The sequence below is a fragment of the Centrocercus urophasianus genome, unplaced genomic scaffold (genome assembly GCF_019232065.1).
Source record: "Centrocercus urophasianus isolate 14NV4802_14NV808 unplaced genomic scaffold, USGS_Curo_1.0 seq_11, whole genome shotgun sequence".
Classification (NCBI taxonomy): domain Eukaryota; kingdom Metazoa; phylum Chordata; class Aves; order Galliformes; family Phasianidae; genus Centrocercus; species Centrocercus urophasianus.
In genome coordinates, this window is record NW_024884253.1 from 12,045,144 (window position 1) to 12,061,583 (window position 16,440).

Sequence of the window (16,440 nt, forward strand, 5' to 3'; positions counted from 1 at the left end):
GGAAGAACCTTCCAAGCACATTTGAGCCTGGTTAGCATCAACTCAGTGGTTTCATTTATATAACTCCCTGCAAGGGGACATATTAGCGGAATATGAGAAGTTTCCCTGGTTAAAAATCAACCATGGCTACACTACATCTGAAACAAAGAACACATGGACTTCTACCTACAACACTGAAGACGTATGTGGTTTTGAAGACTTACTGTACCTATGAAGAATTACATAGAAGTGTTTGAGTGAGTGAAAAACATACTGCAGGAGCAATGTATTCAGTGAGAACAATTTTTAATATAAAATATATGTCAAAATTATTTGGGGGAAAAATACTTTCCCCACCCCAAAGATGGAGGATTTTTGGTATACTCAAGTTCAAGCTTTAATTGCAAAATTTAGACAGCAGAGAAAGATTGCAATGTATACCCAGAATTGTGTGGACAAGGATGTACATATTCAGCTCAAAGATCAAAGAATGTCCATGGAGTCCAATCACCACACGGTTAAGAAGTCACCTCACTCAGCAGAACACAGAATTTTTATATATTATTTTTTTAAAGATTTGTTCCATAAATTCATCAATAAAGAAATCCTACAGTTTAAAAATGAGTAAGAATCAGTTAAATACTATTTTTTATTAGCAATAGTGTCAAATGCAACTTGTGGCAAGTTTGTAGCTTGCAAAACATTGATGATTTGAAAGTGCTAATGAGCTTAATGTACATTCATGTACATTGCTTCAATTTGAAGTGTAATTTCTCTACTGGAGCACCTGGATGTGTCATTGCTAATGCTAACAAAGCGAATTTCCCACCTCACCCCACTAAATATTATTTTTCTTCTAGGAATAAAAGTGTCTGGAAATTCTCTAAAGTGACAAACAATGAGACTGAGACACCTTTCCTTTCTGTACAAAGAAAACAAACAAACAAAAAACCAACATTTTGTAGTTGAGTACCTACATCTGTGCTTCAGCATCTACACAAATTGCCTGATTTTCAAAGGCCAGATTGCTTTACTTTGTAAAAGTAGCACATGCTCTCACACTTGCATGGCGTTGTGTTTTTCTTTTAGAATAATCACTCTGCTCTATCAGGCCCGAACATCCACCCCACAGTATCCTCTACAGAACACGAATACATTTGTTTCACAGAGATGCATTCACAGCTCCTTTGTGTTCGGTGGCAATAAAGCCAGCAGTCACCCAGCTCTCCACGACCAGAGGATGTTTACCCACGTCAGTATGTCCCACACAGCATCTGTGACATCCTGGCTCACAATGTATGTGGTTCTTTCATCTCCTGAAGTGTTTGATCCAGTGGTGGACTGTGAGGAAATCTGCACGGCCTCTTAGGTGGGAAACCATTCTGACGGATGCAGACTTGGCTGGAGAGACAACCCAAGGGCCTTTCCTTTGTCTTCGACAAGCAAAGAGAAGTCCTTAGTGAAAATATGCTGGTATCTATTGCTCACTTAGCATAATAACCAGTGCTATTACTGTTAAACGAAAGAGAACCCCCTTCCCCAAAAGCAAAATAATCTACTTGGACACAGAAAGTGGTGCCTCTGTGTGTCACGCTGCCTTGTGATTGGCTGTTTTCCCACAAAAACGTCCAGTAAGAGATCCCTTCTTTTCAGGATTCTATTTCTTCCATCACTTCCATGACAATTGTTCGCGGGCCTGTCAGGATGAGGTTGCTCACTGTCCTGTAGTCCACATGGAGAACATTGAGACCATTGACAGAGACAACAAATTGGCAAACCTGCAGAGAGAGACAAGCAGCAAAAGTTGCACGTTGTACTTTTTGTGTCTGGTTACTTACCCACTTACACATCAGCCTTACTCTCTGCTGGGCATGCAAAATCTCCACAACTCGTTGTGCTTATTCAGTACTCTTAAGAAAAATGCATCCCCTAGGGTTAATTTGATGAATTAGTTTTCCTTTTTTTTAAAAAAATATATATATTACTGCAGCTTTGAATCGTGTGGCTTTTGAAGTCCTACATCATTTTTTTCCTGTAATACCGCAGTTTAAGTTGTGCTCTGCAAACAACATAATCACTCTGCTCTATCAGGCCCAACCATCCACCCCACTGTATCCTCTAAAGACAGAACAGCTCTGGCCATTGCAAACAGGCTGCTATCTCTAGATCTCCAGTTTGAAACGATTTGGACAGCTCATGATAATCACCACGAAATGCACATCATGATTCCAGGCCCAGGGCAAAGCCTGGGTCACCAGACTGTGCCAGATCCTCCAGCAGTGCATGCTGAACCCAAAGGAACCAAATTCCAGGACATAATACCATGGAAAATTAAGTCAGTACTAAGATGGATTAAAATGCTACTGTCAATTTCAGGAGATATTCCTCCCCAGACACCAATATTGTAAAAAAGGCATCAAGGAAAAGAAAGATATCCAAACTTCTTCCTCAAAACCATTAAGCTTTTTCTGGCTCTAATCATAATATTACAGTGTTTATTTAAAAGGTCAAAAGTGTGCAAAGTCTAGATCTGTGTTTTTAATGATAAAAATAAAGAATCTAAAGGAAATAATAATACCATTCTGACGTTCCACAATGAAAACAATACATTCCTTAAAAGATTATCTTACTCAGAAGTGATGTCAAGCTTGTATAAAAGAAGTAATGAACAGCAGGTCACTAGAGGAATTCTTATATTTTATATTTTAACTTTTTATATTTAGGCAGAAATGCAACACAGAAATGAGTGAAGGAAAGGTGGAAAACATCTCTGCCACCTTAGATGCTAGCCCGAAGCCAGACTTTCTCACATCATCTCATTTAACTTTTGTGCAACATCAGCTACCTCCTCAAGTAAAAAGGATTTAATGTGGTGAAACTCAACTTGTATTTCTGCAAAATGTACGGAATACAGTTATCAGTGTTGCACTTAAGGAAAATTATAGAGGAAGCAAGGCCGATCCAAAAATATGTTTCATCCGAAGTGCTACTGATGCTTTTGCTCTCCGCTCCTTTAAGCCTCTGTACAGGGACAGCAGCAGCAGCCCCCAGAGGGATGGCAAACCTCCGTTTTGCACCTCAGTCTGTCAAATACAGAACTGCTCAGCAGATCTGAAGATGTGAGGTCCACCTTCCTGGTAGCCTCAACACGCACCACAGTAGGGCAGCCAGTTCTACCACCTGAATGCTTCCATGGCAATATGGCTGTATCTTTCCTATGCACTCCCATGCCATCTCAGCTGCAAACAGCACTGGGAAAACACTTCAGATTTTGCATGCAGACGAAGTTTTCTGAATTTTGAGGTTTTTGACTGAAGAGGCAACCCATCACTCACTTCAGGGTGCCTCAATTAGCATTTGAGATGCATCTATTTAGTTTAAAATGCAAATTCTTGCAATATGTGTAGGTGTCTCAGCTCCCAGCTGTATTTCCTAATGCTTTGGTATGGCCTTCCAAGATTGTATCAAGTTTTATTGAATTATAGCTCTGGCTCCAAAACAATATTTTGTTTGATTTAAAACAGACCTGCAGAAATAACATTGTCTCTTCTGGCTTAATGCAGGTTTTGGAAGTTGAGCGGCTGATGTTTGTTTTGCTGCTGCCTATTCTCAGACTTCTCGAGTTACTGGAATCCTAATGCATGGGACTCGTGTTTGGCCAGGGACAGGCACGTAGGCGTGTGATGGATAAAGCTGCATTCTGGATCCTCTGAGGGGCACTCAGGGGCCCTAAGGAAGGTTCCTGGCAGTGGAGCAGACCTTTCAGACCAGCCCGAGTCTCACACCAGGGCTGCAACTGCATAAACATGGATGGGCACTGCTGCAGAGAATGGCAATCCGAATGCCAAAGAGTTGCAAAAGACAAGAGTTGACATGCCTTCTTTCCCAGCGTGCTTGTTTTAATGGATGCTCTTAACAGTAGCATGGCAGTGGGCTGTAGGGGCTGAGAACAGTGTTCTTCATACCATCCTTTGCATTGGATCCAAGTGACACTGTACTTGTAGTTTCACTATTTTTAACAGATAGGTTTAGATGCAAAAAAGTCCACGCAAGCCAGATGAGAAATGTAGAAAGGAGACAAAAAGTGTAGAAGACAGCATATCTGTCCTAAAATTACATGAGATAAAGAGCCAGACACCCTCGGGACAGAAAGCTCTCTCCATGGCCATCATTTCACCTGTTCTCTCAAGGGCTGACTCTGCACATTCCAGTTCACTCATGGATGTGGATCCATTTGCTAGGTCCTACAGCCAGGACAAGGACAGAAGTTTTCATAATCCTGAACCCTTTAAGGATGAGGGAAGGTAGCAGTGTCCTCAACTCAGCCCACTGTGTTCTCCCATCTCAGCTGTCCATCTAGTGCAGCAGCCAGGATGGGAAATGGAATCCAGCACAGCTTCATGCACATCAGCTACCACAAGCCCTGCCCCAAGCAAGCCAGCACAGTGTGCTGCTCTCTTGGTGGGGATACAAAAGCAGTGATACCCTGTCCAGCTGACTATGACAACCCAATACTATCCCAGAAATTTTCATAAGGCAGCCAGCCAGTTTAAGAAATCTCAATAATTTAATGCCGCATTTTTAAAAACACATTTCAAAAAGCTTTAAGTGCTCAGCTCATAACTACAGCTGCTAAGGGCTTTGTAAATACAAACATGTACAATTTCTCTGTTGGTTTCCACACATCAGTAACAATAATAGATGATAAACTGAAGTTAAAAGAGTCTCAAAGAGCCTTTTATTGCTCATTTCCTCATAGCTCTCCAAGGAGCCTGACAGGAGATAAGCATCCATTTTTATCCCTCAGACTTCAAGAAATGACAAAGCCTGGAGTAAATTCCAACCATTTTGTTGGTCAGGATGTAATAATACAAAAAACAGATAAGCAATAGTAGTTAAATTAGGTAAAATTGAAATGAAAAGACTTAATTTTTGTAAATTAAATTTTACATTAATAAGCATTTATTGTTACCTATTTCTGTTTCCCACCCTGACATACAACAGCCCCCATCAGTATGGACAGGGGGAAAGGTACCTATGCCTCTGTCTTTTTGTGTGTTTTCACTGGCTCATACAGAAGATTGAACCAAATCTAGATGTTCCCAGGAAAAGAAAAACTTCAGCTTTGGACTTAAATTTGACCAGAAAGGATCTAGAAACTTTCTGCTTACAGAAGCCAGCAAAGATATGACATGTCATTCAGCAACAAACTAGAGACAGTGAAAAGAGCAATTATAATTACTGTTACCATAATTTTTAAGCATAGTAGTATGGAGTGAGAATCCTGCTGCACTGTGAGCTGCACAATCCACAGAGAGCTTCCCTCCATGGTAAGCTTTGGCTGTCAGCCCATGCTTGGTTGTGCCAAGCTGAGGTAAGAAGAACCATGAGATGCTGCAGGGGGATGTCAGAGACCTGAGAGTGCAGCTTGGAGAATGGGAGCTGACACATTGGACCCATGGGCATGGACAAGCTGAGACAAAATAGTCAATAAAAACATCATTCAATAAATACATTGTATAGCTGTCAGCAATTCTTACCATCAGCCCATGATGACCTTAATATTTATAAATGCTACTGAATGTTATCTTAAGATAGCAGTCACCTAGATCCCCAGATATTCAGGGGCTGTTTGCGGTATAGAATTTGGTCATCTGTCCTTGTGGAGCTAGGCTTTGATTTCTGGACTTAAAGAAAAATCCTTACCACAGTCCTTTATTATTTTAGATACAACTAGAGGGCAGTAGGAAAGATCATAGAATCATAAAGGATGAAAAAGACCTCTAAGTTCATCTAGTCCAAATGTCCACATCCTACCAATACTGCTCACTACACCATGCTCCTAAGATCATGAAGAACTTGAAATTTGGTTGAAGACTGTAAAGCTCTTTTGGATAGATCTAAAAAATGGATTTAATTGTACAGATCCAGTGAGTGCATCTGCAAATCACTAATGGCAAAGCAAGTAGCAGCCACACAGACTCCACTGTCAGAGTGTTAGCATACTCAAATCAGTCAGATGAGACTGTGGTTACAGTCACATTAACTGTACATTCTATCAGATTTAACATTCCGCTCGTAATCTGTAAGCATGCTGATTTCTGTGTCAGATAGTGTAGGACATGCTTGCTTGTCATTTCTTCTTATGATCTCAGGTGACATCAGTGTCACACAGATAGCTTTGAGATGAACCATTCCCAAAACACATGGAAAAATGTGTTGGATTTGGGGTTGTTTTTAAAACTTTACTAGCATCAAATACAAATGATGAATTCGGGCAAATGTAGGAGTTAGTTTCAAGACTGGAAAATTCTTAAGCAATTTTCCTAAGAACTAAAATAAAAGCTTCTAAATATAACTTATCTCAGAGCTGTCTGAAGAGAAGTGTATTTTGACAATTTTACAGAATAAAATTGATAGCAGAATTTACAATGTAACTATTTCAGAATGAAAAAAATCAGTCCAACGGAGGTGGGTGTGCTTTTCTTCTTGCTAAAGAAAGTTAAAATCAAATCCTTTAAAGAAATAGCCAGCTTAAATTTCTGTTAGAGAGCTATCCTCAATAACTATAAATAAATGCTTTATTTTTTCTTGTCCTACCAATCCTACAGAGACTGGGATCAGCTGGCCAGTTTGTGTAGTTCAAGCTTATGATTGTTTCATGATGGTATTCTGCAACTTGCTGTGATCTTCCAGAAGAATAATTCTCCATGTGTTACTGCGAAAGCCATGCGTTAACTATGTGCAATGTAGGCGAGCCCAGCTCAGTGCTTGTCTCTGTTAAACATCAGTCCATGTCATCAATGGACGTGATGTTCGTTTCCGGCATTTAAATAAACTGTGGCTGAAGGAGCAACGTTTTGCAATGGTCAGGAGCATAGGAGTGTCTTAGGCAGGATGCCCATCAAATCAAGCTCTTTATGCTTCTTAGTTACTTTTAATAACTCGAAGCCCAGTTCTAAGATAGAAGCCCTCCTGGCTGATTCCTGTTGTACACCAAAGACTATTGCCTGCAAATGTTGCTAAGCTGCTGAACCAGAGAAAGAAAAAGCTAAGTAAAAAAGAAAATACATTCTTTACTTCACTTGTTTAAAAAGTCAACAGATCTTCTTTGGCTTTTGTTGTTTTGCTGACAGATTTCAGCAGAAGCACTTCACTGCTATGAGCATACAACAGCTGGAATTTAGCATTTCAGCTTTCAGCAAGGCAGAAGGGGACAACCAGGTTTCCAACACTTTGAAGGCAGAGCTATGCCTGAAATGTGATTTTCCCTCCCTTGCATTGCCCCAGCTCCACAGGGATGCTGGGAGCTCCCATCTCTTCCTGCTGTTCATGCTCCTGAGCAAGCAGATGGAAAACAAGATGTGTGTTTTAAATCAGATTTAGATATGAAATACAAAGAGTTGCAAAACGAGGGAAAGTGAAGGCTATCTAAAGCTATTATTTTGTCATGGGGAACAAGATATGACACTGTTTTCACTAACTGTATTCACCATTGAAAACCAGTTATTTACAAGCAGAAAACATGCAGGCTTGCTATGAGTCAGTGGATTTCTTGAATAACCCCCCGAGGTAATTACTGTATTATCACCTCCCAATACACAGCCAGGGTTTGGTACACAAAACATGTGGTAAAATCACCAGAGAAAGTGATTTCCTTTATTTAAGGATTAGAGAACCAATCAAACCAGCGGTGGATGCACGCTAAGGCAGGAGGGTTAACTCCAGGAAAGTCTGAGGCCACAGAGCAATGGTGGCACATGTGGGGATGGGCTTCTCTTACAGCCCTACAGACACAGCCTGCATATGAGCTGGTACAGGTGCTCATCCTGCATCATTAAGCACAGGAATAGCTGTGTGCAGCAAATAGCCCAGCCTGTGGAGATGCTGAGTTTGCTGCCATGGGAGAGCTAAAGCACACAACTCACCTCCTCAATAACCAAACGCAGATGGCACTGACGTATTGCACACATTAACCTTTCCATTGTGACACAGGAATTAGGAAAAGAGATGGAAATCATAGGTCCTACATTTGCATTTAGATTTTTGTCTTTTTTTTTTTTTTTTTTCCTCTTAGGAATTCATACATTCTTGCTAGAATTACTGAATCAAAACTGGATGCTAACATTTCAGATATGACATATGCATGGCACCGGAAGGTTAAAAAAGAGTGCAATGTCCTCTTCAACATGGCTGAGGTTATGGCATGAAACAGAACAAATTGCAGCTGTGTGCTCTGCTCTGCAAATATCTCTAGCAAATGTGTAATTGGCTGTAGAGTGGGTTGTGTGGGAGTAGGCAAGTGGCCAGGTCTTGCATAAACATGGGATTTTCTCTCCAGAGAGACACATTTCTTCTCCAGTCCTTACACCAGTGTTAAGTTGGCCTTCTGTCCCAGCACTGCGAAAGAAACTGGTTACCAGGAGAGCATGGGATGGCACATGAAAACCAACCACATTACAGCACTGCAAACATAATCATGTAACTCTGGCTCTGCACCTCCATCTGTGGCTGCTGTTTGGTATTGATGGTTTGCTTGAGCAAAGCTTCACTACAGGCTGCCTACAGATGAATTTCTCTAGTGGGATGTTTACAGAAAGCATAACGCTTTTTTGGAAACAGAAAAAAGGACCTGATTTTTTATAGTATTCCCAACTCGTATAAAAAATCAGAAATTAAACAACATTGATATAAAAACTAATTTAAGTGCAGATCATCGGAGTCTAATCAGTGGCCCTAATTGGACAGTAGTGGCAAATGGCCAACCCAGCCTGAGTCCAAGTATGTCCTCCCCATGGGTGAAACAGAGCTGGACTGAGCTGCAGCAGCAAAGCAAACCAGTGACTGCACCCTTAACTTCATGAGCATTTTTACCAGACCAGCCATGAAAATGTTAAATAACTCAAACAGGTGAAGGCAGGCCTGGGTGAAAGACTGAATCATTGGCAAAAGCATAGGATGTCTTAGTTTAGAAATAGTTTCTTTTTATGCTTTACTTGACTCTTTATATCTACATGACCCTGATATCTACACTTATACTAGAGGTATAGCATAGATGAGCTACAGATCTAGAAGAAAAAAATATCTGATGAGTTAAAAACTTTATCAGTTTACTTCCAAAGTCAAATGTAGTTGGACCAAATGTTAGACTGAGTGTAGCTAGTTTAGGGCCCATTTTCATTTAAAATAGACCCAGTCTCAGCCACTCGAAGGAATGGAAGGGCAGGCAGATCTGTTGAGTATTTGTAGCACCCTCCTTTAGTGGGACTGCAATGAACACGAGTGATTGGCGCCAATTGAGGCAAACAGCTGCTCTCTGTTTTCATGGACAACAGTGCAATTGTTTCTCCATGTGTTCGACTAGCTAAACAGAGCCCCGGCTTTAACGCAACATGTTTCCCTAATCATTTGCTTACAGCAATAAAGGAAGCCAGCTTGTGTCATGAAGAGGGACAAAAAAGCACAGAGAGAAGGGCGAGGAAGACGGCTGCACACCCCAAAGCAGCCAGGCACAAACACTGCAATGGCACAGTCGGTGCAGCATCATCTGAGGACCTCTTCAAGGCTCCAATGGGAATGGGTTTTGCCACCAAACCCAATAAACTGCTCTTTACTATGAAAAAAAAAAGGAGTTCAAAAAGCCAATGTTTTGCTGTACTGGGCTCTTATTTTATGTCTTTTTATAGACTTTACAAAACCCCTTCTTTCATAATTTAGCCATTCTGCAGAAACCCAGAAGTGGGGTAAGTTTTTGAGATAAGTCCACTCCTCAGAGAGCCCTGGCTTACCTAGGAGTGACCTGCAAGATCCTAAGAAGGCTCCAGTAAGGGTAAGATCACAGCTGTTCTGGCTGGCACTAAATCTCACCATTAAATGGGCTATAGACCCTGCTGGAATTTGAAAGCTGTATCAAAACACAAGCACAGCACTGTTTCACCATGCAGCCTAAACCAAGGCTGCTTTCTCTCTATCTGAATGGCTACAGCTGTAAGACTTCAGAAACAATCAAGAAAGCACTTTCATAAATGCATGGTGTTCAGATATCTGGCTTATCCTGCCTTAAGACTCCACTTACTCCAAAAAAGGATTCTTAAACCTACTTTTTATCAGTGTGCCTACATTTAGAAAATACACTGACCTCCAATTATGAAACTACGCACAATTTTTTTTTCTGAATTGTATTTGCTGTTGATGAAAAGAAGCCAATGTGCAGATGCAAGTACAGTAGGTCACTTGTTGTCCAGCAGAGGTTTAGCTCACCAGCCTATAACACTCACTGTTAATGTTAACTCCACCAGTGTTGAGGTAAAAGAGAGAACTCTGAGATATTATGAAACTTTCCATATTTTGCATAAGGTTTTGGTTGTTGTAAGGGAAAAGAATCTTATTTTATTACCTAGTGAAACTCCCTTTCTGTGTTAAAAGAGTCTTTGGAAGAAAAAAAACAAAACTCAGTTATTGGAAATGTAATACCATTTCATGATGCCTGTAGGCCAAAATTCATATCTGGGGTAATCACAGAATCACAGAATCACCCGGGTTGGAAGGGACCTCAAGGATCATGTAGTTCCAACCCCCCTGCCTAGCAGGGCAAGCCAGTACTAAACCTGTAAGTTAGGAGGGGAAAAGGAAGTTCACTGTTAAAGGTGAAATTTGTGCTGAAAGAAAGCTAAACCAACTCCTTTTACATAGTAATTCCCATTGTCTTAATTCTTGTAGTAGATTAACAGTGTCTCCAAAGTGACTAACATGGGTTCTGTTCTTCAAAAGCAAGACTGAAAATCAAGGGAACTGAGAATCACACCAAAAAATTCTCTCTTCATTTGTGCAGGGAAGTTTGCAGTTTACATCAGGTCAGAGCAACGCTGGAGTACTTTTTCCACCACAGAAAAGGAATAAACCACGCCAAGCAGCTGGTGCAGTAAAGAGGCAGAAGACAGACTGCTTAGCAGATCATCAAGTCCTGCACTGGGATTCCCACTGACAAGGGAAAAGCAGGATTGTTAAGAAAACATTTCATGATTTCAGTCAACCTAAAGACATCATGCTAATGCTAGGGATGACCAAGTCCACAAGGACTTTGTTGTTGGAGTATTCTGCAATGAAAGCAAAGATTTGCCATATCTTGTCTCCTTTTGGCAACCAGATGAAGTTCTGGCAGTGACACAATGCAGCTCCCCAAATCACATTTTCCTTCATTAAGAGAAGCCCCTAATTAGCCAAGAGGACTGAATTCACTCCCGGACAAAAGGATATATGTTAGATGCAGCCTGCTGCCCACTACTCTATTTTAAATAAGATTTTGATGCTACTGAAATGTTCTGCCCAGCATTTAACTACAATTACTGATATTCACTTCATGCAAGTAAATTCCAAAACCCGTGATGGCTCAGTTAGATCTCCTGAGGCTCGTGTTGTTTCCATGAACACACAATGCAATCTTAAGATGTGCTTCTCAGGAGGAGAACTGCCATCATACTTCCACAAGGCAATACTCCCAGTATAGTTAGATTACCAGGGCTTTAGGGTAGACCCAACCTATTGGAAAGAGGTCAGTAAAAAAATTGGGAACTACTCATTTAGGCTAACAAAATACAATCCCTGGAGAAGGAAACTTTGGGACAATTACAGATGCATCAGCTCAGCTCACCAGCTTTTAGCTGTAGCACATGATGCACACAGACTAAACTGAGGAAGGCACAGGATAAGAAATTCCAGGCACCAAATCATGCATTGATCAGCAAAGTAGGGTGACTGCTACACATGATTTTGTCAAGGACAACATGCCACTAATCCATTTTTCATGTTGATGGCAGAGATGAATATTTTCAAATTCACAGATATTTGATCTCTTCCAACTTCTGTTGAATCATCGTGTTACTGACACAGCTGTCTTACTGAATTTTCTTTTATTTTTTTTAGAGTGGATTTTTGCTAAAGACTGAGTGGTGAAAGAAAAGCATCCAAAATGTTGACCATTATGTTCTTACCAGGTGCTTGAATAAAGTTTCTACATTTCCTCAGAAGACAACAGACCTTTCTGTTATAGTTTTTAACTACATACGATCAAAAATTAAGACAATCACTTAGGGAGACATGTTTGAAACTTACTTACATGTCTATTTTCAAGCACTACAGTAGTGGCATTCATCACACACACATTTAGCTCTGATTCTTCTCTATTTATGGACAAGTTATGAAAGCAGTTTGTCAGCAACTTTTTTTGAGTGTTCACATTACTAAATACACACATTCTGAATGCACTCTAATGTAATTATCAAATTCAGCAGCTAGCTGATAAAACCACTGAAGGAAAATACCAACCTGCCTCAGTGTTTTCATGCTGTAATTGAAAACAGATGGCAGCTTGTGTAATTTATGCTTTTCTACAACCAGTAACATGTTGGGATAAGATAAGAATTCTTAGACTGAATTGCATCTGCTTCAACAATACCATATGTTAGTGCACAATATAAATATTTATCCGAATCTACTTCATCTTCTCGTTTAAAGCTCAGTCACATGAGATAGCAGAAGTACCCTTTGGATACCTTAAATTAGCTGTGAAGCTGTGAAGCATCTTCCTGGTGCTTAAAGGGTTAGAGCCACGGCAACAAACACCAAGGTATTCTTCCTCTGCTAGGTTTCATGGAGAGGTTTAAATTGGAGGCAAGTTCATTGTACCTTCCTTACAGAAGTCTCTAACTTCAAGCTCCCAGCAGGCTGCTTTCAGGAGTTACGAAGAATTTTCTCACTTGTGATATCCATTCTCTCTCACTTTTCCCACTATTCTGAAAAACACTGGAGATTGGCCACAGCCAGAGATGGGCTTTTTTTTTTCCAGGGGGAATAAACATTGACAATTTTCAGAATTTTTGGACTGGCTATCTTGTCAAATAGCTGAGCCATCGCCTTTTCAGTTTGAGATCAGGCTGGCAAGAGCCATGGAGCGGGTTTTGCATTTCTCTGACAGCCCAGAGTTCATTCAACATGCTGAGAATTTCAAAGTTCAAATTTCTTGTTGCTGCAGGAATAGAAGACATTGGCAGTTCCTCTGATGCTTTTCACTCATCTCTAAGCTGGCACTTCATAACGCGTAACTTTTAGTTCTTTTTGTTGCAGGCCTGTAATATGAGGGCTGCTCTGAAAGAAATGCCTATTTCATTGTATTGGTCCACGACATCAGAGGCAGATGTTGACAGTATGGCAATAGAGGCTGAACCTTCACCCCAGTGTTCCATTACATTTTGTTGTGCCACATGGCAGCACAAGGGCAAGTTGAAAAAATGGCGTCTGACATGGAAGAGCATATGATGCAAAGGGATTTCACTGAATCCCTCCATGTGGAAAAAAAAGAGCACCCACTGACATTTATCAATGTTTGCTGGACATCCGTGGAGACCAAACAGTGGACGTGAGCACAGTGGTGCAGTGGTGCAGGTGGGGGTGCATTTCAGCACTGGTGGCAGCAACAGTGAGTTACCTCCGCTGGTGCAGACTTCTGCGAGTGCAGCATGCAGACTGCATCATTGGTGAAAATGCACAACTAACGGTGATGACTATATTGAAAAATAGAGTTTTGTAACTGAGAATGTACTCCACCAAACAGTGTTCTTTTTGCATCTGTTGTCATTTCCATGGAAATAAATGGAAGGCATTACTTTCGGAGCAACCTGTGAATTTTTTGACCACAGCAGTATCTGGATTCTAAAAGCTAATCAGACAGTGCCTATCTGAGTAATGGACTTGATGGCCCCAACAGACCCTGACAGCAATTACATTCCACGAAACAGTGGTTACTCAATAGCAGTTGAGATTTGGCTCTTAGCCTGCCCGTGAATTCATTTGAGAACTCGGCCTTGAAATAATCATTTGAGAATGCAAAAGATGATGGCCCAGACTGAAATTTATGAGAATGACCTCCTCACTCTGCCAGCTCTTAAAGATCAGCAGCAGACTGAAACGATCCTGGCCGTGTTCTGAAACCCCCCAAGCAGAAGCTCTGTTGGTGACCAACTAATACATACACCCCAAAAACTCCTTCTATTAACTGAAAGGAAGAACTAGATTAGGGTAAAAAGGATTGAGTGGCCATTGGAAATGTACAAAGACCTTACATGTAACACCTATAAACATTATTTGTTTATAATCGATCTAAGCAGTTAGATATTCTTCAGCATTCTGCAAAGGTTAGAATGGGTCAGTGATTTCTCCAGCCAAAAGGACAAACAGACCATCAGCAAAGTTAACAGCAAACCTGTCTTCTTCCTAGGCCTCCCACCACACTTGGGCTGCTGCACAGCTCACACTCTGCAGCAGTGATGGCACACCAAATAACAACGTGTAACGTACAACTTCAGCCATCGGTTTGAAGTCAAGCCTTTTCAAAAATAGCTTTTCAAAAATACTTGAACCTTAAAACCATAGATTAGCTTAAAGAATAAAAGTGAGAAAAGGGGACAAGAGTTCTCCTCACAACAACTGGCAATATTTAGCAGAGACCTGAATTTTGCAGCCAGCCAATCAGGAACATTAAAGCAACCTCGGAACCCCTGCTGTTCCTGTCTTCCCTTCTCAGTCTGCTGACGACAGCAGACAGTAAGAGAGCTACAAATAACTTGGACGTGTGCATTGCAACACTGATTCTTTTCATAGCCCCACATCGCCTCCAGCTTCTGCTCACTAATGCGCTTACAGCCGTTATGCTCCTCCAACGCTGCCACAGGCAACTGCACTTCAACAGATCAGGTCTAAAAATACTTTTATAAAGATAATTGACAACATATTTATTAAATTATTTGCACTGCTTCAAACTTGTAACCACAAGCTGTAAATGGCAGTCCCACTTTATGGGCCCAGAAGAAGCCCGTAAAGGCTTAACATCAAGAAGCTAATATCTGCTCACACCTCTTCAGTAGGCTGTGCTTGTACTTTTCTGAGTTAAACTGCCCTAACAGTGACCCTGAAGAGGCTGTTGCTGTAACGTGGTGCTGACTGCTTCCACACCAGCACCTGTATGCATAATGGCTCCCTTCCAACTCAAGATATTCTGTGATTCTATTTTCGGGTGGTCCTGTATGGAGCCAGGAATTGGACTTGATGACCCTTATGGGTCCCTTCCAACTTGGAATATTCTGTGATTTGATGATTCAGTGGTTATGGAGACCTAGGCATCCCAGCCACCCTGCCCAATGGGGAACACAAGATCACTGCATGTGGCCAAGTGTTCCAACCCAATCTCATTGAAATTTCTGCTGATACTTTCCATTCACAGAGCTCTGGAACAGGCCGGGATCCCAGCCAAGCCCAGACTGAAAGCAGGACACCACAGAGTCCTTCAGGTAGATTAATCCTGGAACAGTTACTGCTTTATATAACCTACAGTGAATTTTAAAGTGCACAAAGTGAGATGCTACAATGAGATGGCAGGCAGCAGTCCTCTCGGAACAATTTGTCCAGCATAATGCAAAGACAGGCATATAATGCTATCCAAGAGAGATAAGTAAAAAATCACAAGCTTTACAAACAAAGATGCTTCCAGAAATGATTATACTGGATTCATCTCCTTAGGAGGAAAAACCCTGCTGCTACTGCCAAAAACTTTTCTACAAACTGCAACGCCAAGACTTGGCTCTTCTTCAAATTCTTGCCCTTTCATCACAGCCAACTTTCCGTGTTAGAGCTTCTTTGGTGCCATGCAGGACTGGCAGACAAAAGCCTCCTACTCTGGGCCACCAGGAGTTACTATGCCCAACAGCCTGTCTTCACAGTGCCCCAGCTGCAGCTCCCACCCAAAGGAAGTTTTATGTTCAAGGAATTGTCATGGTCATATGACTCCTTTAAATCTGCCATATTGAAGAGTGCTATAAACAGATGGATTAAGAGACATATATTTAAAAAAAGCAGATACTGAAATATAATTTACATATCTACTGCAACACTTAAACACTTTAAAAAAAAAAACCCACCTTATTTTCAAAGGAAACTGGCATATCCTTGTCTGGGGCTAAAGGCATTTTAAAAAATGCAACATCAACTTTGGTGCCTTCTAATGCATAGCCAGAATGTTCCACTCACAATTCTGTTCTCACAAAGTGTTTTATACAAAGATAGCACCTTTGCAAATAATCAAATCTACCCTTCATGCAAAATCGGGGTGATATACTCCAGTTTTACTGTCTAAAATACCATTTACTCCCACCAGGACAGGCAGTCTTCTACTTGTGAGTGGATCAGGTAAACAGCTAAAATCCCATCAGGGACTGCACAAAGAGTGGGCTGGAGCAGGTTCAAAGAAGAGCAACAATGCTTGTGAAGGACTTGGAGAATACGCCCTATGAGGAGAGACTGAAGGAACTGGGGCTGTTCAGCCTGGGGAAAAGGAGGCTGAGGGGAGACCTTATTGCTCTCTTCCAATATCTGAAAGGTGCTTACAGTGAGAGCGGGGTTGGTCTCTTCTCA

The 16,440-nt window shown here is 41.2% G+C and overlaps 1 protein-coding gene across 1 annotated transcript in view; it reads right to left on the minus strand.

The window, feature by feature from the left end:
* Positions 1–268: 268 nt before the first annotated feature.
* The window catches only part of DEPTOR (DEP domain containing MTOR interacting protein), a 73,275-nt gene continuing 57,103 nt past the window's right edge, over positions 269–16,440 (minus strand). The window contains exon 10 of the mRNA XM_042834638.1: positions 269–1,757. Coding sequence (XP_042690572.1) covers positions 1,629–1,757 — 129 coding nt within the window. The 3' untranslated portion in view covers positions 269–1,628. The remainder of the gene's footprint in view (positions 1,758–16,440) is intronic.